Source organism: Garra rufa, chromosome 10 (assembly GCF_049309525.1).
Source record: "Garra rufa chromosome 10, GarRuf1.0, whole genome shotgun sequence".
NCBI classification, from domain to species: Eukaryota; Metazoa; Chordata; class Actinopteri; order Cypriniformes; family Cyprinidae; genus Garra; species Garra rufa.
In genome coordinates, this window is record NC_133370.1 from 44175957 (window position 1) to 44197940 (window position 21984).

The 21984-nt window shown below is 37.2% G+C and overlaps 1 protein-coding gene and 1 pseudogene across 1 annotated transcript in view; one reads left to right on the plus strand and one right to left on the minus strand.

Annotated features, from left to right (window-relative positions):
- The first annotated feature begins 3006 nt into the window (after positions 1-3006).
- Positions 3007-3123, plus strand: LOC141345036 (5S ribosomal RNA; annotated as a pseudogene).
- A 4329-nt stretch (positions 3124-7452) lies between these two features.
- Positions 7453-21984, minus strand: part of kmt2cb (lysine (K)-specific methyltransferase 2Cb) — a 142418-nt gene continuing 127886 nt past the window's right edge. The window contains exons 49-55 of the mRNA XM_073849472.1: positions 21846-21982; positions 21618-21754; positions 19490-19676; positions 16087-16203; positions 15929-15999; positions 15107-15215; positions 7453-9337 (exon numbers count right to left, since the gene is read on the minus strand). Of these exons, the coding sequence (XP_073705573.1) occupies positions 9245-9337; positions 15107-15215; positions 15929-15999; positions 16087-16203; positions 19490-19676; positions 21618-21754; positions 21846-21982 (851 nt within the window). The 3' untranslated portion in view covers positions 7453-9244. The remainder of the gene's footprint in view (positions 9338-15106; positions 15216-15928; positions 16000-16086; positions 16204-19489; positions 19677-21617; positions 21755-21845; positions 21983-21984) is intronic.

The following is a 21984-nucleotide window of genomic DNA, read 5'->3' on the forward strand; positions in this document are numbered from 1 at the left end:
TGACACAAAAACAGAAATACTTTTAAAATTACAGTGGATTTGGGCATTCGCCATGACACTCTCTTTAAGTAGTACCGCAAGCGGAGTGATACAAACGGTAAAATGGTTGTTGGAGTTCTGTTAAATTTTAATATCACACAAGTGTGTAAATACAAAACTAACAAAGGAGTGTCTTTAAAAGCCCTCTTTTGTGCAGAACTACTTTCTTCCGTCACCGATTAAAATCTCAAATTGACAGCTGAACAGCTGAGCCCAAACCTCACAACAAAACGTCAATTTAGAGCTACACTGTAAAAAGTTTTCAGGCTGTTGTATAACAAAAATATATATTGACTCCATATAATGGTTATTTTGGGAAAATCCCAGGTATTTTGAACAGTAGGAGTATAAAAAATGTGCTAATATAAAATTAAATTACGTAGCCTATAGAAAATTGCTAAAAAATCTATCTATGAGTACTTTTCTACGTAAGTACATAACAAATTTAGCACAAAAAATTTAGCACTTTTGTACTTTCAGTCGAGTAAAATTGAAAAAGGAGCACTTTTACTGGAGTAATATTTTATTATACGTATCTGTACTTTTACTCGAGCACTTGATTTGTGTACTTCATCCACCACTGGTTAAAAGTAAAAATAACTTCTGTTTACAACAGCATTTATTTTTCAATGTAAAAGTAGTTTCTGCTGACATGTAAAAATCTCTTGTCGCCGTCTAATGGCGAAACAATGTAACTAAAATCACCATCCCCAAACACACGCACCATTTATCAATACTAAACACCAATATTAAATACTACTATTATTTATATAAAATATTATTTATTGAATAATAATATTTCATAAACAACAATCACAGCCGCCATAAAAGTACAAAGGCAGCACTGAATATACAGCATTGAATTTGGAACAAACAATAGATTAATGAGCGATTTCATTCGTTAGATTTACCCCAAATTAATTATATCTCATGTTTAACCACTGTAGAGACATCAAAGCCAGCGGCAAATTCCAGAAGATCTGGCCGAGGTAAAGCTGCTTTTGGCGGGTTCATAAGTGTTGAACAGCCACTGAAGCCCTGGCACTCACATCTCCAAAAACAGCAAAACAAGTTTTCAAATAGACATTATATTTTTCAACAAACTGCATATTTTTTCAACAAACTGCCTAAAAACTCATAAAACTACATTACATGACAAAAAAACTGTATTATTTCTAAAATTACAAGCGATTTGGGCATCCACCATGACACTCGATGTGAGGAATAAAGCAAGCAGAGTGATACAAAAGGTAAAACAGACATAAAAAACATAAAAATGAAAAATGAAACTGCTTAGTTGTATATATTTCCTGAAAATTCTTTAATTTCAATCATGTTCTCATTTCTCAAACTCCTTGATCTCATTTAATGTATTATTACCAGCAGGTGGCGCCGTTTGTTAATGATCCCACATTGTAACCCAGTGAGGCTTCGTCATCTTAATTAAAGAAAGCAAAAATATCATCATGTAATATTTGCAGAGACATCATCCTCAAGTTACACAAGCTGAACTTTAAATGAACTTGAGTTTATTGGTGTAGGACCTCAGTACTGTACATTCTGGAGTAACATGTAATTTGTGTTTGACTGATGGTCAGATGGCCCGTCTTGAGGCAAAAAGCAGCCTAAAGCAAACACTCTCATCAGGGACTGACAGTCAGCATGAGGCATGTTTGGTCAGAGGTTTTGGTTTTCATCTAACATGATGTCTGGCACTGAGGCCAAACAGCTTTCCTTTCTTCTGCTCTGCTCTGTCCAGAGAGCATTGTTCCAGTTCAGTCAGCTCGCAAGATGAAATTGGCGGGACAACCTGATGTGAATGAATAGCCTGGGGTTTGAAATGTGGATAAATTGGAAGATTATTTTTTGGACTGTGGAACAATTGACTACAAATTGCTTGGCTGTAAAACCCATCCTAGACTGCAGTTTCAGGGCCATCAAATCCTTCTTATGAGAGTCTCAGAGAGGGTTTTTGGAAATTGGCGGTTTTTGGATAAGTAGTAGTAGTTCAGTCTGTGTGCCTAGTTTTAATAGTACAGTAGAAGTTTTTCAACCGCATTTCTGTTGGTTCAAATATAGTATAAAATAGTACAACTGCAATATTCACTGAAATATATTTCAAATAACAAGCCTATTTTACCACATCTTAATGTAATTTGTATTTGTCAGTCATACATACATAAAATAGATAAATATAACAAATAAGATTCCTGCACTCAAAAAAAAAATATATATACATTGAAAATGCATTTAAATGCTTAGAGCAAAAATTGTATATATCTATATCTACTGCAACTGGCTCTGTTGTGCACGTAACTGCTTGCAGTTATTTTTTTTTATACCTTTGTTTTCCTTATAATAACTTTGTTTTGATCTCTGACATAATCATTGCTCATCTGCCTGGATCTCACTGCATTAATAGTGATAGGACTAGTTCACCACTCAGATCAGGGTGTGTCGGTGTAATGAGAGTGTCCCACTCAAATATTTAACATAGGATCACCAAGACGATGCAACACAAACTTCTTCCACTTTTGACATGGACCTTGTCATGGTTCAAGAACAGTGTACGAGTCAGTATAAAACAATTTTATGTTACACGGGGCCTCGCTGTGCACACGTGTCGTTGTGTTTTGCTTGGTCCAAGGAAGCTGAGAGGAATCTTAGACCACCATCTACATACGACCCCCTCCCGAAAGATAAACAATTAAATGCTTGGCAACAGATAACTAACTGACCCTTCGCCAGGAGTTAGATTGACAGGTGATCTGACCAGTCAGAATGCAGAATCTGTCTGACAAACAAAGCAGACAGGAGAGTAGATTAACATTACTGGACTTTTAACTTGAATAGGGTGTGCATTGACGTCTTTCCGTGGTTGAAACAAGATGTTCATTCATGTTTATTTCATGCTATAACTAGTAAAGAGGAAGAGATTGTGGATTGAACTGAGGTGTTACAGCAACATCTGGCAGCCATATCACCCTGTAGCCCAAGCTTGGTCGCCCACTGAAGCTAAGCAGGGTTGAGCCTGGTCAGTACCTGGATGGGAGACCTCCTGGGAAAACTAGGTTGCTGCCGGAAGAGGTGCTAGTGAGGCCAGCAGGGGGTGCTCACCCTGTGGTCTGTGTGGGTCCTAGCACCCCAGTATAGTGACGGGGACACTATACTGCCAAAAAGCACCGTCTTTCGGATGAGACGTTAAACCGAGGTCCTGACTCTCTGTGGTCATTAAAAAAATCCCAGGATGTCTTTCGAAAAGAGTAGAGGTGTGACCTCGGCATCCTGGCCAAATTTGCCCATTGCCCTCTGACCATCATGGCCTCCGAATCATCCCCATATTCCCAGCTGGTGTGTGGTGGGCGTTCTGGCGCACTATGGCTGCCGTCGCATCATCCAGGTGGATGCTGCACACTGGTGGTGGATGAGGAGATACCCCTGACACTGTAAAGCGCTTTGAGTGTCTAGAAAAGCGCTATATAAATGTAACAAATTATTATTATAACACATTAAAGAGCCACAAAATGGTATTTATTGTTTGATTTTTTAATTTAAAAAAGACTAAATTTGAGAGCTAGACTTCTTTATACCAAAAGTAACTTGCTTTGTCTTGTCTCTCGGTGCGTTGTCAGTTTCCTCTTTGCTCTGAGATGTATTTTTCACTGCATGAGAACATGATGTGTGGCGTGAAAGTGCCATGGCTTGTTGGACATAGCAATATTACCTGGGGGAGAGGTCAACTATGTGCCTCATATTCACATTCTTATATTCCTCATACATTAAAATGGTAATTTTAGGGAGAAAATGTCAAATGGTGACTGAAAATGCATCAATTGGAATGAAGAAGAAACACTATATTCTCACTTTTGTAGTCTGAAAAGTCCATTCAGGATAAACTTGATAGTACAGTCTGCAATACTAGGATGCCCAATGCTACAGCCATTATGTTAACAGGTCACATGCTGTGTTGGTCCAATCACTGACACTGAGACCGCAAATATGCAAATAAGAACATGTAAAGTGTTAAACGTCATTTTATAAACATCCAGGATTAATTGTTAGCCTTGGGTAAATTATGAGAAGTGTGAAATGTGATGCAAGATAACTCAGGATTCCATTTACCCAATTTTAGAATAACAATAGGTTACTGTTCATAACCCTGGTTCTCTAAAACATTGAGTTGAGAGATCCACCTATGGGAAGAGCACCCCAACGTGACGTCTGCAGATGCATCCAATTCTGGCTTGACAGTCAGGAGTGTGTACCCAATGCCAGGTAAGGGACCAGCCTTTAACCAAGCACATAAACCCCCTGGATGCACTACCCTTCCTCAGTGAGCATATTTGCTTCTCATGCAGCAAGCGGGGCAACTTTGTTGGATTTCTCCACTGTTTCAGAGAACCAGGGTTATGAACAGTAACCTATTGTTCTATTTCATCATCTCATGTTCAAGATCCACCTATGAAAGATATGGACAGCTCCCCAGTTGCTCTATACCAGGGGTGTCCAAACTCAGTCCCGAAGGGCCGGTGTCTTGCAGAGTTTAGATCCAACCCTAATTAAACACACCTGAACCAGCTAATCATCAAGCTCATACTAGGCATTCTAGAAACTTCCAGGCGGGTGTGTTGAGGCAAGTTGGAGATAAACTCTACAGGACACCGACCCTCCAGGACCAAGTTTGGACACCCCTGCTCTATACACTCAAAGTGAGGCCTTATAAGCCAGAGGAAGGTCACCTGGAAAAGCAGTGCTTAAAACGTCACCAAGTAGCAGACCCCACACAAAGTCAGAATGCAATACCAGCCATGAAAGAAATGTGGTAACATGCAGACAAGAAACCTAACAACAGACAGCATGCTGGAGGCATTATATACACTGACCAAATTTATGGACGCAACACTTTTGTTTTTTGCCCCATATTTCATGAGCTGAACTCAAAGTTCTAAGACTTTTTCTAGGTACACAAAAGGCCAGAGCTGTTGCCCATGAATTGAATGTTCATTTCTCTACCATAAGCCATCCAACCGGCCTCACAACCACAGACCACGTGTAACCACACCAGCCCAGGACCTCCACATCCAGCATCATCCAAGATCGTCTGAGACCACCCACCCGGACAGCTGCTGCAACAATCAGTTCGCATAACCAAAGAATTTCTGCACAAACTGTCAGAAACCATCTCAGGGAAGCTCATCTGCATGCTCGTCATCCTCATCGGGGTCTCGACCTGACTGCAGTTTGTTGTCGTAACCGACTTGAGTGGGCAAATGCTCACATTTGATGGCGTCTGGCACTTTGGAGAGGTGTTCTCTTTACAGATGAATCCTGTTCTTGCATCTTGCATGGGATTATCCCGGCAAAGGAGAAGTGCTCACTAACACAAATTTAGCAATATTTGACAGAAATAGGTCTTTTGTGTACATAGAAAAAGCCTTAGATCTTTGAGTTCAGCTCATGAAAAATGAGGGCAAAAACAAAAGTGTTGCATTTATAATTTTGGTCAGTGCATTTACGAATAAATATATTTTGGTGTCAGAAGAGGGTTAAAAATGACATACTTAATGATATGAATAAGACAAGCTGGACAGCCCAGGCTTAAAAGGTGTGGAGGGTCTCAGAGCCCACATCTAAGACAGCATGAGCTACTGGGGTCTGGGTAACATCAAGCTGGTAGTATCTGACAGATGTATGTGGAGAGCTCCATCTTGCAGCAGCACAAATGTTCTGTAAGGAAACCTCTCTAAATAGAGCCCAAGAGGCAGTCATGCCTCTAGTGAAGTGTGCTCAGAGGCTCTCTGGAAGCCGCACTCCCTTACATTCATATGCCAAAAAGAGATGGCTTACACGAGCCAATGAGGGAGCCAATGGGATTCCCTGTGTTTTGGAGGGCCCTAGAAATGAAGACCCGTCCCGTCAATGTAAACCCATTGAGAGTTCCCTTCCTGGAACTGCTCTTCTAGTGACTGGAAGAGAACAACGAGTGCCCTTCATAAATCTATGAATAAGGGAGTGTTGCCCCACCTTAGTGCTGTCCAACCCAACATGACATGTAGTGATAGCCACTAAGTAGACCTTAATAGTGGAAAAGGATTTCCCACCATCGATAAGGTCTTGCAAAAAGCCCAAAATATCAGTGTCTGAGCACACCACCACAATAACATGTGGGGGGAGCCCTAGTGTGTTTAAGTTTGCCCTCTCATGGGCCTGTCTGGGTGAGAATGGTAGATTTACTAGTTCGCTTGGGACAGGAGGCCTGTGACTAATTGAAGGGGCGACAGCTGGGCATAAATAAGAGAAATGATCTCTGCCAGCCACAGTGCTTGCTTGCTCCTAGCTCCATGTGCCAGCCATTTGATATTGAGGAAAATGGCTCACAAAACTTGAGGAGGAACGATTGGGGCAGGGCAGCAAGAGCATTAGCCTGATGGGCTACAGAAAACGCGATGGCTTCCTTGTTACCTGAGGTGTCACCTGCATCGTCTTTGTCCCCGGAGCCGAGCGGCCTGTTGATGTAAAGGGGATCAGCCGACAAAATGCCCTCTAAAGGGGACGTGCCAGTAAGTTTTGGGACTTCATTTTTAGTCTATTTCCTATCCTGAAAAGTCTGTCTTGCAGAGATGGACTAAAAATGAAGTCCCAAAACTTACTACCAGATTCTGGAAGATAAATTCTTGAAAGAGTTGTATAAGATGATGTGATGCTGGTCCTTCAAGAATGACTCTCAACTTATCTGTCTATAAGGCCTATAAAAAACAGTTTTCATGTATTTCACAACACTTCAGCATGTCATTCTTATTAAGTGAGGGTCATTTTTTAGGATTTTTACCCAAGCACTGTCTCTGAGAATCAGACACATTGCACTTCTGGAGACTCCAGGTAGGTTGCAGCTCTGGAAAATGGTGGTCCTGGTGGATTTTACACCTAATTCCTTACCTTAATTCCTAATTCTTTTGCAGTTAACATGTCTTTTCTTCTCTACCTGACTGTGCTGACCCAATGGTCATGCCTTGACTTTGCAAATTCTAGTATTTTATCCTTCTCATGGGCATTTAATAATTTTTGACTTTTCAGTCTGAGTTAAATCTCTTTGGCTCATTTTATCTGTGAAAGAAAATGTACCTAATAATTATGCACACCTGAATATAGTTTTTCACTTCCAGCCTTCATGGACAATTATATGTCACTTATAAATGATTAAATACAAAATTAATAGTAGTTATTAAGATTGATGGTTTGGAAAATGACCATAATATCAACGTGCCTAATAATTACGCACACACTGTATAATCTTAACTGAAAAAATGAAATTTCAAACATTTTCCATATTTAATATTCTGAGACAACAGCGACATATGTCAAATAGACGTTCAAAAATAGCAACACATTACCAGAAGAAAAATAATGCATCAGTTAATGATGTAAAATATTTTATTATTTTTTTTGTAAATGTAAATTCAATTCCTCAAATACCAAACCCTATATCGCTCTGTGTACTTCAAAAAAGCTTAAGTTTCCAAAACAATTTAGACTACTATACAGAGCAAAAGGAAAAAAAAGAAAGGAAAAAAAAAACACTAGGAAATTGATGTATTTTACAAGACAAGGAAAATATCCATGAAACAATTTTGTTACAGCTGTTCATTGAGAAAAAATATATACAACTGACTCTTTTGAAAAAATTCATGCCCAGTACAATACAAAGTCTAAACTGTCCATTTTTCAACGTGAAATTGTGCACACAGAAACTCCCAAATTGAAATGTGAAAAACAGTTTTTGGCTACAAAATGAATAGCGCTCTCTTAACAGATGCTTCACTTCAATCAATAAAACTAATGCAAGCATATGTTTTTCATATGTACATCATTTTCAGAGAGTTACGCTGACCCTTCCTCTCACCGATTCCCGCTCACAACGCCTCCAAACTTCGAACGAACTGACGTCGCGTGTTTATCCAATCCATACGACAGCCTTAATAAAAAACGAGCGTGAACTATTTGTGCCTTTCAGGTTACGCTTGTGATCTCATGATCGCTTTGTGAGGTTTAAAGTTCATTTCACAGTTATCCCTACATCTACAATCCCACCTGATTTACTAGAATGTCACTTTTAAATTCTGTGTCGCTGCGATCCGTAACATAAAATGGAATAAAATGAAATGAAAAGCAATAATGTATAAACCACAAAGTCACTACAAATACCACATCCTAAGCACAGAGAAAATACTTTTCTTGTGAAATCACCTTTGTAATTCTGTACATTTTCGTAATTACACGTGTACACGTGGTATCATGATGTGTCTTTGTTAAATAATTCCGAAGAGGAAAAGAAAGGAGAAAAAAAGAGCAAAACAAAACGGCACATCTAAAATATCTGAACATCAATATGAATAAGGTAGTGAATAAGGTAGTATTTGGTCAATCATTCCGATATTTCTCTATATTTACACGGTATTTACAGATGTAACAGAATCTCAAACTGCGTGCAAGAATCGCAGTCGGGCTTCCTTTTGATCGGCATAAAACCGCTTTTAAAAATAGGCCCATTCATTCACTCACACATTAATAAATACAAAACACCTTTATTTTCTTACACTAAACAATGAGAGATATCTAGGATAAAACTGACTCATGGAATCAAGTATTTTGACTTTTTTTTGTGAGTTTTCTGTTTCTTTTTTTCTGGTCTTTTTTCGTTTTTTTAGTGCAACATGTTTTTTTTTTCCCTTTGCGGAAGTCAATTCCGTACATTCTCCATTCAGTGATGTTCTACATTGATTTCTACGGTTCAGTCTCTACAGATCTCGTCATACAGATGGGCCTGCCCCTCCATCAACCTATAAGGCAATACCCGGCACAGTGCTCGCGCTCATTCTCCGTCCTCATTCGCTGGTGAAATCTGCCCCGTGTGACACGCATTCCAGCTGACAAACACACACGCACGCACGCACACACGCACACACACACACACAGACTCATGGCACATGCACATAACGGAACCTTCTCCTTTCAAGTCAAGAAATGATACGAATGGCTCTCACACAATGCTGTATTCTCGCGTTGTGTTTTCCTCTTAGTTTTGCACATTAGAAAAAATGATCGCCCGTTACAACAACTTCCAGGATTGGCTGTTTCCTCTTTGCACGTCTCCTCTGGTAAATTGGCACCTCAGAGTTGTTGGAGTTGTTGTTGTTGTCACTCCTGCTCAGTTTAACCACTTGCGGCAGTTGGCGGCTCCACAGTGACATGGGATCTTGCTCTGATCTGCAACCGGGGTGAGCTTGTAATCGTAGCAGAGCTGCAACAAAAAAGGAAGCATTTCATCACATGATGGAGAAAAGCATTATCTGATACAGTCGAGAGCACTTTAAAGTGCTTTTTAAAGGGCTATTTCAGGTGTTTAGTAGAAATGCCAGAAGTGATATTTAACATTATTATAAAATTATAAATTCTTTAAAAAATCAACTTTAAAGAAACTGCATATAAAAGTTTTTTTTACCTTAAAATATTTGTTTCAAATATTAAACATATATCAAATATGTGACCCTGGACCACAAAACCAGTCATAAGGTTAAATTTTACAAAACTGAGATGTATACATCATATGAAAGCTCAATAAATAAGCTTTCTATTGATATATGGATTGTTAGGATAGGACAATATTTGGCCGAGATACGTCTATTTGAAATCTGGAATCTGAGGGTGCAAAAAAATCAAAATACTGAGAAAATCATCTTTAAAGTTGTCCAAATTAGGTTCTTAACAATGCATATTACTAATCAAAAATTACATTTTGATATGTTTACAGTAGGAATTTTTCAAAAAATCTTCATGGAACATGATCTTTACTTAATTTCCTAATGATTTTTGGCATAAAAGAAAAATCAATAATTTTGACCCATACAATGTATTTTTGGCTATTGCTACAAATATACCCCAGCGACTTAAGACTGGTTTTGTGGTCCAGGGTCACATATAAACAAATGCTTCAAAGTTGCAAAAAATACAAATATCTACAAATAGTTGCTTTAAAAGGGAGAGTTCACTCAAAAATGTATTCAGTAAAGAAGATTTTCAGCTGAAACTGTGGTCCTTGGTGATTCACAAAATACAAGTCAATGACTACTTTGAGAGCCAAAAAAGCATGTCAGGCAATACTTGTGGCTCCAGACTTTATATTAAGGTCTTATGAAGCAAAACAATCAGTTTGTGCAAGAAACTGAACATTATTTACATCATTATTACCTGTAATCCAGAGCCTTAGCCACAAACTGTTTCAGACCATTAGACCTAGTTTACTAAAAAGAACCAAAATAATCATTTACAAATTTCAAAAAGGTTGAAGCGAATTACTAGGGTGTTCACAGTGGGCATTCTGAGCCGAGATGCAATCAAAGCCACTAGAAGACAAGCCTGCAACCTGTAGCCAAAAAGCATAACGGATAATGTTAATGGAAAGGAGACCAGATGCTGTTTTTTTTTTTCTGAATGGATGTCGATGTAGGCAGAGGCGTAGCAATAGGGCAGGCGAGACAGGCAATTGCCGACGGCTGACCATTTGAACAATCTGAGATGCCATTATTAAAAACATACACGTAACATGAAGCAATATATCCGCATCCCCCCTAGAGGGCTCTCTCTCGCGTTACGCTGGATGTGCTTGCTATTTCTTCATGATGCGTCAGCCGCGGTTTTCAAACTGGCACAGCAGCACTTATTACTAGGCTTTTTTAAAAATGAAAAGGACTTATTTATCTGGCAGCCAAAAGCGAAAAAATAAACAAGAAGAGGAGGAAAAGAGGAAACATGACAGAGGTAAGTTAAGTGATGGAGATAATGATCATTAATGACTTAATGTTAATTATATGACAAACCAATGTTTTTGTTGTTCCAGCTTATTTTCGTTTTTCTAGATTGTCTAATTTCTAATTTTTACTATTTCTAATAGTTACTAGCTAGAGTTACACTTACTGTAGCAGCAGCATGTATTTCATGCAGGTATTAATAGGCTGCAATAGAATAGGTGATAATGTTAATGAGGTGAACACTGCCCTCCAAAGGCAAAGTGCAGTAACTATGCGAACACTGAAACTGAGAAAAATACCTTTAAAGTTTTTTGACAGCTAGTCAAACACTCGTTTCTCTGAAACGGGACAAAATTGAACCAGGAGACAAAACAGTTGTCAAAAAGTCCATTTTAAGCCTCAATTCAATTTTGACCAAATGTGTAGTTACTGTACTTTGCTTTTGGAGGGCAGAACATCAAACTTGGCAAGTTTTGATACTGTGTTTTGCTGCCAGTGGAGAGCTCACAAAACAATTTAAATAAATATAATTACATTTACTTAGTTGACATTTTTATTTAGCTTTTCTACATTAAAATAGTTGAGTTAAGATAATTAGTTGTCAACTAACAGTGAACTAATAGTCAATATTCTACACAGTGACCAAATATTTTGTATAGGGTTTAAAACTGAAGTCTAACCAGGCCAAACATGAGCCTGATGAACTTGTTCTCAAGCCATGTATTTGCAGTGTGGGCAGTTGCATTGTTTTGTTGGGAGGAAAAAAAATCTTTAGATTAAAAAAAACAATTGAATGGAATATACAAAGGTCTTTGAATATGGAGGACATAGTGACAGCATTTGCTGGAGCTAAGGCTCGTAAGCACCATTTTTAAGGTGACAATCCATTACTGTAAATAAGAAGATTGTTCTGTATCTTTAAGGTTTTAGATTAATATTTTGTTAAAGAATATGCACTTTGTTTAAAAGATAAACTATTTATGTTATATTATGTGTTTTGACTACTTTTTGTATGTTGTATAAATGTATATTTAGGTAACAACAAAGATATATTTACGAAACAATCTTTTAAAAGGGCCTCATCTATTCATTTTGCCTGGGGCCCCCACTTCACCTTGGTTCGAAACAAATCCAATGTTGAGGCCCTCTCGCTGTTGGCCGAAGTGCAGTATTCCTGAAAAACTGGGAGAGCTGGAATTCTGGCAAATGTAGGTTTTGGATTGGAGACATCACATAATGGAGCAGTTTGTAGTCCAAATGGCATGAAAGTTAAAGGAAAGTAACCGAGACATAGACTGAGCAGGTAGGTCAATAGTCTGGAATGGTAGGATGTTGAGAAGACTAGAGTGTCTTGATTAGGGTTGGGTACCGAAAACCGGTGCCGTACCCATATGACCAGTATGTACCGGACCGAAACAGAACGCGAATTTCGGTGCCTGAACTGTCTGTTGAAATATTTGTCTTCTGGTGCTATGGCACGGATGTAAGAAGCACTGATTTGTCAACATGCATGATCGCTAGTTAAATTTAAATACTGCATTCATGGGGTGTCAGAATGATCGGAAAAGTTATTTCCTGAATGAGAAAACTCACGTGAACATCTTTGTAGTTACTGACCATTTTCACATTTCGAATTAAAAGCACAAATCGTCGGGAAATGAAACCATCCGAGAAGCGCGTGAATGCAGCAACTATCGTAACTCTTGCTCTGACTGCAGCAGGTGGTCTGCTGTTAGCTTAGCTAGCTACATTAAACACGCTTAACTTAAAATGCCAATGTTCTAAAGTGTGGCTATATTTCACGAAAAATGATTCAGACACCGCGACATGCAGCAAATGTTTTACAACAGTTGTGTGTAAAGGGGGAAACACGTCAAACTTAATGAAACATTTGAGGGCACATGGAATAAACTTGAAAGCAGAGGGATGTACCGTGTTTGACAGTTTGTGGACATCAGCTGGCTCTATCAGTAGATTTGCTCTAGTCTATGCATCCCTGCCTCTGCTGAATTATTTTTATTCCCGGTGAGGATAAAACATCCCGTGAAGCTCTCCTACGTCCTGACGTAAATCATCTAAATCAAAATTTTCGCGATCAGTGCTTTAAAGTCCTGTTATGAATCAAACGATTCTCCGTACTTGCTTTTAAGTTTCGCTTTGAATCAAATGATTCGTGATCCTATTGGAGCGCTTCGAAACAGTGAATCATTTTGTGACGCAGTGGTTTACTTATTCGTAAATAGTTTCAAAAAGCTCTGTTTATACTTTGCTCACTTTCTCTATATAATTTATTCATTGTTTGAAATGAAATCATTACAATTAATAGGCCTATTTATCAAATTGTGATCACATTAGACAGTTTTCGTATTAAAAACATTTCATGACGTGACACGTAACAAATTACACTAACAATTTGGTCAACCTCCCACCTACAGGAAGAGAAAAAAGTTTTTCAAAAGCATCCCCCCTCTGCCCTCTGGTTTAGATCCGACCACTGGGCATGCAAACATCAATCTAACGTTATTTATATCACACTGTACAACAATAATACTGTTTTTGTATTATAGTAAGGACTACGTTTAGGGTTGGGGTAAATGTAGATGTTAAAAAACACAATCTTTTAGGTAGAACAATTAATTTCATTGTTAGTTTCCGGTCAGAGCTGTATCCCTTCTAGCCACAACCCTGCCCTAGTCTTACCAGGACATGCAATAAGTCAGGAGAGGTGTCCTATTTTGCCAGAGAAGGCAAATATGGTAATTTGTTTTGCAAAAGAATAGCTGAAATTTGAAGCTGTTAAATTATTGTAGTTGGGTTAGGTGGCTTAGGTTTTATTGTTGTTGTGTTTTGTATTTACTTAAATATTAATGTATACTTTAAACTTAATACATTTTTCATTTTAAAGAACTTTTTTGTCCAATAAAAAGATATTCTTGTGTCATCCACCATTTTGTGGCTTTTTTTAAAAAGTATCGGTTCAGGCACCGTTTTGGCACCGGTACCATTTTAAAAGTATCGATTTGGCACCGGTATCGAAAAAAAACCCAAACGATACCCAACCCTAGTCTTGATAAAAGATTTGGAAGGGGCCCCAGATGTTGCAATAGATCCTTCAGTAACCAAAACAAGAATGTATCTGCTTGTTATATTACTAAACATACTGCCATTTTCATTTATGAAGTGTATATATTTCCCCTTTCTGTGCTTTTTTTAAATACATCGACAGCCTATCGGCTAATCTTCAATATGTTTTACACTAAACAATATTTTTAGATTCAATTCAGTTTTATAAGAGAAGTCACCGACTTTTTGCGACAGGTGGGATTCGGCTTACGGCGTTTCCCATTCATTCCTATGGTATCCGTAAATAGCAATTGCATGTCACACAATTCTGACTGAAATTCAAATGACATCAAGGCTGTAATGTGATTGGTTAATAAGGCACATGTGACTGTTACGCTTTTTTCAATAGTAAGTAATACAGACCCTTTCATCTCTCAATAGTAAGACAATCTCTGATGCAATTACATGACTTAGCTGAATGCACAAATGCTCAGTTTCATGAGCATTTGAGTGGTTAAAAACTAGTTGAGAGCACAATCTGCTGAAAAAGTAAGCTTAGAATTGATTTCAGAGATAATTGCATTCAGAAAATCCACTAATCGATTCTGCATCCATTTATTGTCGCATCCCTAGTTTATTGCACAGACCAATCGTTTTGCTTTATAAGACCTCGATATATCACCAAGATCCACAGGTTTTAATTTAGTGTTTTTTGTATGAATTTTTAATTCTCAAAAACATGCAACTATTGACTTGCATTATATGAATCACCAAGGACCACGGTTTCAGCTAAAAATCTGCTTTACTGTTCTGCTAAAGAAAAATAAAAGTCACGTTCAATGGCCTGAGGATAAGAAAATCAACAGCAAATTCTCATTCTAGGGTGAACTACCCTTGTAAGTGAGCGTCAGATGACGATTTAGGAAATCTAAATGTAAAATTGAGCATGGAAATGAGCATGAACAATTAAATATCCAATAGAAAATCTCTATTATCAGGCGATAACTTATTTTCTATCCCTGAAAGTATGCCAAGTTGTAATGGTCTGCTGCATTCTCCACAATCTAGCAGAACTGCCCTACAAGACTGGCTGTGCATTGCAATGCAATTTTTGGGGTGTGATTGAACTGTTAAAGTCTCAAAGATAAACAAGACTTTCAGGGGTGCAGTTCATTTTTAGCGAATTCTCTCTTCCTTACCTCTTCTCCCCTCTCAATCCTGCGGGCGGCAGTGATGATGATCTTGTGGCCCCGCTCGAATGTCACGACCTCAGCCACACAGTTTGGTAAGCATGAGTGATTGATGTACCTATGGATTAAATTGAATTAAAATGAATTATAATTTCATTTCTACTCATCTCCAACAGCACGCTTTGAACTTTTAAACAGCAATTTTGGTCAAACGCATTGTCATTTACTAGGTAAAATTGTAATTCAAATTGCATAGAAAAGCAATAGTACACTTTAAAAAACATCATGATTTGAGGTATCATTACTGTCCATAGCACTGGTGTGGAAAAATTATAGACAAGTTTAAAACTTAAGGAGGTTTAACTTTATATTCATCCAAAATAAATAAGTACCACAGTTTCCACAAAAATATTAAGCAGCACAACAGTTTTCACCGTTGATAATAATAATAATAAAAAAAAAGAACATTTCTGAAGGATCATGTGACACTGAAGACTGGAGTAATGATGCTGAAAAATTCAGCAATGCACCACAGAAATAAATTACATTTTAAACTATATTAAAATTGAAAATAGCTTTTTTAAATCGTAATAACATTTCACAATTTAACTTTATTTTGATCAAATAAATGCAGCCTTGGTGGGGCTTGGTAAAAAGGGACTTAAAAAAAAAAAAGCCCTATACCTTTAAAAAGGTTCACAGATGTTGTGCTCAGAATTGTGCAAAATGCAGAAAAGGCAATAATATGTCAGATCTGACATTGTCCATAATGCATTATCAAGCAATGCACTCATCTGAGAGCTGATATGACAAGTCAAGTTCATTTCTTACCTCGCAGGGCTTCCAGACCGGGTTGCATCGATAACCCGCTCGCCGATGCGGAACATGTACGCTTGGCGGTTCTGTGGGACAAATCCACACAGGTTTACACAAAAACATTTAGACAAGTCAAGGTAACGTTATTCCCTGAGTGGTTGAACGAGCTTTACCCTAGCCTTGTACAGCAGCTCTTTCCTCATGGCCACCTCGGTGCGCAGAATGTCCCCCATGTATTCAATCACCATGGTCTGCTTCTCAATGTCACGCGCTGCAAACAGTCCAAGACCCTGCAGACACAAGACACATTAGACATGCATCCACACCCAAGGCTAGAGCTCACACACACACACACACACACACACACACACACACACACACACACACACACACACACACACACACACACACACACACACACACACACACACACACACACACACACACACACACACACACTAATGTTTGTCCTCTCCCCAAATTTGTCACTACCGTAACGCAGTAATAATTGGCCTATTAAGATTCTGCATACATCTACACTGAAAATATATACAGTTGCAATCAAAATTATTCAACCCTCCAGAGACTGCAGTAGTTTACAAATACAAGCTTTTCTGAAGATCCAGGACTTTAAAAAAATTGCATCTATAACCAATTACTGGCATATTAAAAGTGATAATGTCAACATATAATGCAATATTTTTAAATTCTAGGATTTTTAATAACACAGCTATGTCATAATTATTCAACCCCTGTTTAACATTGCTGTTTTTTTAGTCACTTATTTGTATGGTGAGGAACAAAATTGTCTTAAAACATAATTAAGCCTTTAGAAACTCTATTAGAAAACAAAATGAGCTTGAGCTGTTTCACATACATACAGTTAGCCCATGCATGTGCTGAAGTTTGAGTAGCTAATATGACAAAGTCAACACAGCTCTCACAAAAGCTATAGAGAAGCTACAGAGAATAAATAATTGTATTACTTTAGAAAGTCTAAGGCTATATGAAGATTTCCAAGGCATTAAAGTATCCCAGAGGCACAGCTGGCAGCCTTATTCCTTAGTTCAAAACGTGTTGTACCAGAAAACCATTGAAGGTGTTGAACAAAAAAGCACAATATCATAAAATGTTTAATCAGAACAACTGAGGAAAAACCTGCAATGTACAGCCAAAGACTGGAGGAAAAACATTTCAATGCAGTGTATAAGAAGAACACTAGACAATTATGGCATTCAAGTTGAGACATCTGGCCGAATACCACTCTTGACCAAGAAGAACAAAAAGGCAGACGTGAACATGTTAAAATTAATTTAGATAGACATGTGGAGTTCTGCAAGAATGTTTTATAGAGTGATGTGACCAAACTGGAATTTTTTGGACCTATGGATCAGTGGTATGTCTGGTGCAAAAAAGGCAGAGCTTATGAGCAGAAGAACACCATCTTCATCGTCAAACTTTGGGGTGGACCAGTCCTGTTCGAGGGGTGTTTTATTGTAGCAGTAAGTGGAAACCATGACCGTATGAAGGACAACATGGATTTTTTGAAGTATTGTGATGCCTTTGGTGCAAAGACTAAAGCTGATGATCAGTGGACTTTCCTGAAGGGCCATCATCCCAAAGTATGCTTGGTTCAAGGATCAGACATTGAATGTAATTGAGATTTAGTCAGATTTTCAGTCTCCAGATTTAATTCTCGTTGAAAATATTTGGTTGAATTTGAAGAAAGAAGTGGCAAAGTGAAAACTAAAGATTGTGAGTGATCTGAAAGCTTTTTCAGGTGAGGAATGGGCCAAGATTGCAGTAGAGAGGTGACAGAAGCTTCAAAGCACTTACAGGCAGCGTTTATTGGCGGTTTTAAAGAATAAAAGATTCTGCACCAAATTTGACTTTTAGGGGTTGAATAATTTTGAACATGAACATTTAGATTTTTTTTTTTATTATTCATCAGCTTCCGTTTTCAGAATGACTCAAATGTGTTTTTATACATTTCTCTAATAGTGTACTGATGCCTTTGTTGAGTTGCTTTTACAAAATTGTGTTCTCTGCAGCAAAATGTCTTGCAGGTCAAGGGGGTTGAATAATTTCGATTGCAACTGTACTTTTTTGTCATTTTATTAATTTTTTTTCAGAGGTAAATCAATAACAATTACATTTTTAACAATATTTCAAGTGTAATTTATGAAATTTGTTGTATTTTGAATCCAAATTTACTTTTTAAAGCCAAACAGTTGATCAAACTGATTTCAAACAAAATGACTGATTAGTTTGATATACACTGAACCAAAAACTATCGTAACATCTTAGTTGATAATTCAATATACTTCATTTTTGACCAAACATCCCATGTTTCGGGAGTGACAGCAAATTTTCAGTAGTGACATTAATGCTTTGGTAGTGACCACATCACATTACAGAATTTTAACTCACACCAAAATAGTACTAAAACATACTAAAATATTGTATAACTGTATTAAAATTTTATTTCCTCCAAATAAAGGATTATGTGTTTCATTAGTTACAATTTTATGGAATAACTCCCAAAAAAGTGCACTTAATTGCAAATAAAAGGTGTTCAGTAGTGACAATCCTTAAAGTTGCACACATATTTTTCATACTTTTGAAAACATTTACTTCAAAATGATGAGACCTATCTACTATCTACAAGGGTATTTTTTTTTTGATCATAAATTTATGGTGTAGTTAAAATTATTTTCAGCCAATGGACTAAAACATATACTGTTTCACTAGTGACATGAAAAATGCTATTTTTTTACATGAACTTTTGCAATTTACAAAGAAATTATAATTTTTATTTTAAACTTTAAGAATCAAAAAGATACTTCTAAAAACAACAATGGGGAAAAAAATGAAACAAAAATGATTTCAGTATCATTTTCACAAGTTGAAATTTAGGGGTTAGGGTTCGGGACAGCCACCTTCCAATTGAAAGTACCCAATAAATGATGATTTTATATATATTAGGCTTACTGATATTTGAAATATTATTGTAGGTTTCAATAGATAAAAGAAGGATCTTAGTTCTGTAAAATGTACCATTTACAACTAGATATAAATACTATAATCTAACCCTAACTGAAAACATTCTGCTTTTTTGCACTTTTTTCTTGAAAACCTTTTTTATACAATTTTTACAAACAATGACATCCCAAAAGGAGCTTTTGTCAGGTTTAGTCCACTTCTGGGTACAAAATGAATAAGTAGGTATACAGCTAGCTGTTTTTCTGCCTGTGTGGTTTTAAAAAGCTCGGCAGGGAACTGGAAGTGACACTGGATCAGCCGTGGCTCTTTTAGATGACCACGCAACCTTGCCAGAGGGAGGAATGCCAATAACACAAGCTTAAAAGAGACATTTTTCATTAAGATGCTCTTAGAGGAATGACAGGAACTGTAGTCACTCAAGTCACACTGAGTATTTCAAGGCCTTTAAACTTTTTCCTTTTCAGTCAGTTTGACTGAACGTGGCCATTTTAGTCAGCTTTTGCCAATATGCGTCAGACAGGTGAAATGATCAAACGTCATTGTTCACGAAGCGGCTCGGGTTCATAGACTCACCTGGATGCGAGAGTGTGCCAGATAGACGTTTGTCTTCCAGTCGCTGGTCAGCCGGCGGTACTGAGATGACTTCGAGTGCACAAAGTGCTTGCTGTGAGATGATCCACTCTCTGTCATCGTCGAGTTCTGGATGCAGTGAGATGTTCTGGACCACACCGAGAGGATCTTCACCCTGTGAGGAGACAATGGCAGATATGGAGAAAGAAAAGATTATATGTGACCCTGGACCACAAAACCAGTCTTAAGTCGCTGGGGTTTATTTGTAGCAATAGCCAAAAATACATTGTATGGGTCAAAATTATTGATTTTTCTTTTATGTCAAAAATCATTAGGAAATCAAGTAAAGATCATGTTACATTAAGATTTTTTGTAAAATTCCTACTGTAAACCTATCAAAATGTAATTTTTGATTAGTAATATGCATTGCTAAGAACTTAATTTGGACAACTTTAAAGGTGTTTTTCTCAGTATTTTGATTTTTTGCACCCTTAGATTTCAGATTTTCAAATAGATGCCAAATATCTCCGCCAAATATTGTTCTATCCTAACAAACCATACATCAATAGAAAGCTTATTTATTGAGCTTTCATATGATGTATATATCTCAGTTTTGTAAAATTTAACCTTATGACTGGTTTTGTGGTCCAGGGTCACATATGATCTTCAACTCAAAAGGTAAAGGTGTGATCACATCTGTGGTGAAACTGAGTCATTCCAATAGGAAATAGAAGCAAATTCAAATGACCAATGTAAATTAAAGTCAATTTAATACTTTATATTTTAAGACCAACACTGCAAAAAATGCTTTTCTTATGTAGATTTTTTGTCTTGTTTCCAGCCAAAATATCTAAAAAATCTTGAATCAGGAAGGATTTTCTAGACAAGTAAAAATTATTATCTTGGTTTTAGTAAAAACAAGTCAAAATTAAGTGAATTTTTGCTTAAAACAAGCAAAATAATCTGCCAATGGGGTAAGAAAAATAATCTTATTTCAAGCAGACAACTAGATTATTTTTCTTACCCCATTGGCAGATTATTTTGCTTGTTTTAAGCAAAAATTCACCTTTTTATTGCCACTCCGTTTTGAACATAGATGTGAAAATGCACTATCCAAAGTTACTTAGTTAATTTTTATAATTCCTGAATGAAATCATTTTGTAATATGATGTTCATGTACAATTTGTATGGTAATACAATTTCTGATTTTAAAATGGCTTTCAAAGGACGAATTTAGAGATTACATTTTCAAGTGATATATAATTTCTTATGATTTCTAAAGCATGATAGGAAAAAAGGCAATGAAGAAAGTCTTTTTGTAAAAAAGGTCTGAACCCCTGTTATGATGTAGATTTTTTGAGGTGCACTCTTGTCGTAAATTAATCTATTACTTTTCCTACATCATTTGAAACGCAAAACAATGGTAAATATCTATTTATGAGTCTTAGACCTTCCCAAAGATATATAGTTTGTCATGATAAGATTAGGATTTATTTGTAATATGGTGAAGCATCCCTTATACAGGACGGTGCCAGTTAAAGGGTTACGACCTTTCAAGGCCTTAATTTGTGGAAAGTGTAAGTTAAGACTTTCTAATATATAATTAAAAAAAATCAAGAAAAAAGTCCACATTTTCCACAAAAAATATTAAGCAGCACAGTTGTTTTCAACATTGGTAATAAGAAAAAAATAGCATTTCTGAAGGATCATGTGACTGAAGTCTAGAGTAATGACTGCTGAAAATTCAGCTTTGCATCACAAGAATAAATGACATTTTAAAGTATATTCAAATTGAAAACAGTTATTTTAAATTGTAATAATATTTCACGATATTAATGTATTTACTGTATTTTTTTTAATCAAATAAATGGAGCCTTGGTGGGCAAATAAGATTTTTTTTTTCAAAAGCCCTATACCTTTGAATAGTAGGCTTTAACATCTCAAATTGTAATCCTGAAATGTTGCGCATTGTGCTTAGAATTGTGCAAAATACAGAAAAGACAATAACATGTCAGATTTAACATTGCCCATAATGCATTATCAGGTAATGCACTCATCGCATAATTTCATTGAAATGAATTAATGTGAACATTTTCACAATACTGAAACAACCTCTTTACAATATTGAGCAACTGACCTCTCATGATGGGGGAACGTCTGCAACTCAGAACGAGCGCAGCCAGATGGATTGATGGACAGTGGAAGCACCAACATGGGATTACGTCCATAACGGAATCGATACCTCGAGCACGCCTCCACACCTGGCAGCTACAATGAAGTGACCAATCACAACATGAGCACGTAACTGGACATCTCACTTTACAATATGCAGTGACTGACTAAGATTGACTGTACTTACCGATTCAGCAATGCGGGTAACTGCTGAGACGGTAAGGCCAAACAGGTCCTCTCCTTTTAGATAGATGGGGAAGAGTCTCAGCATGCCCGTCTCAGCCCTCCTCTCAGCCACAGGCCCAAGAACCTTGTCCCAGACTCCT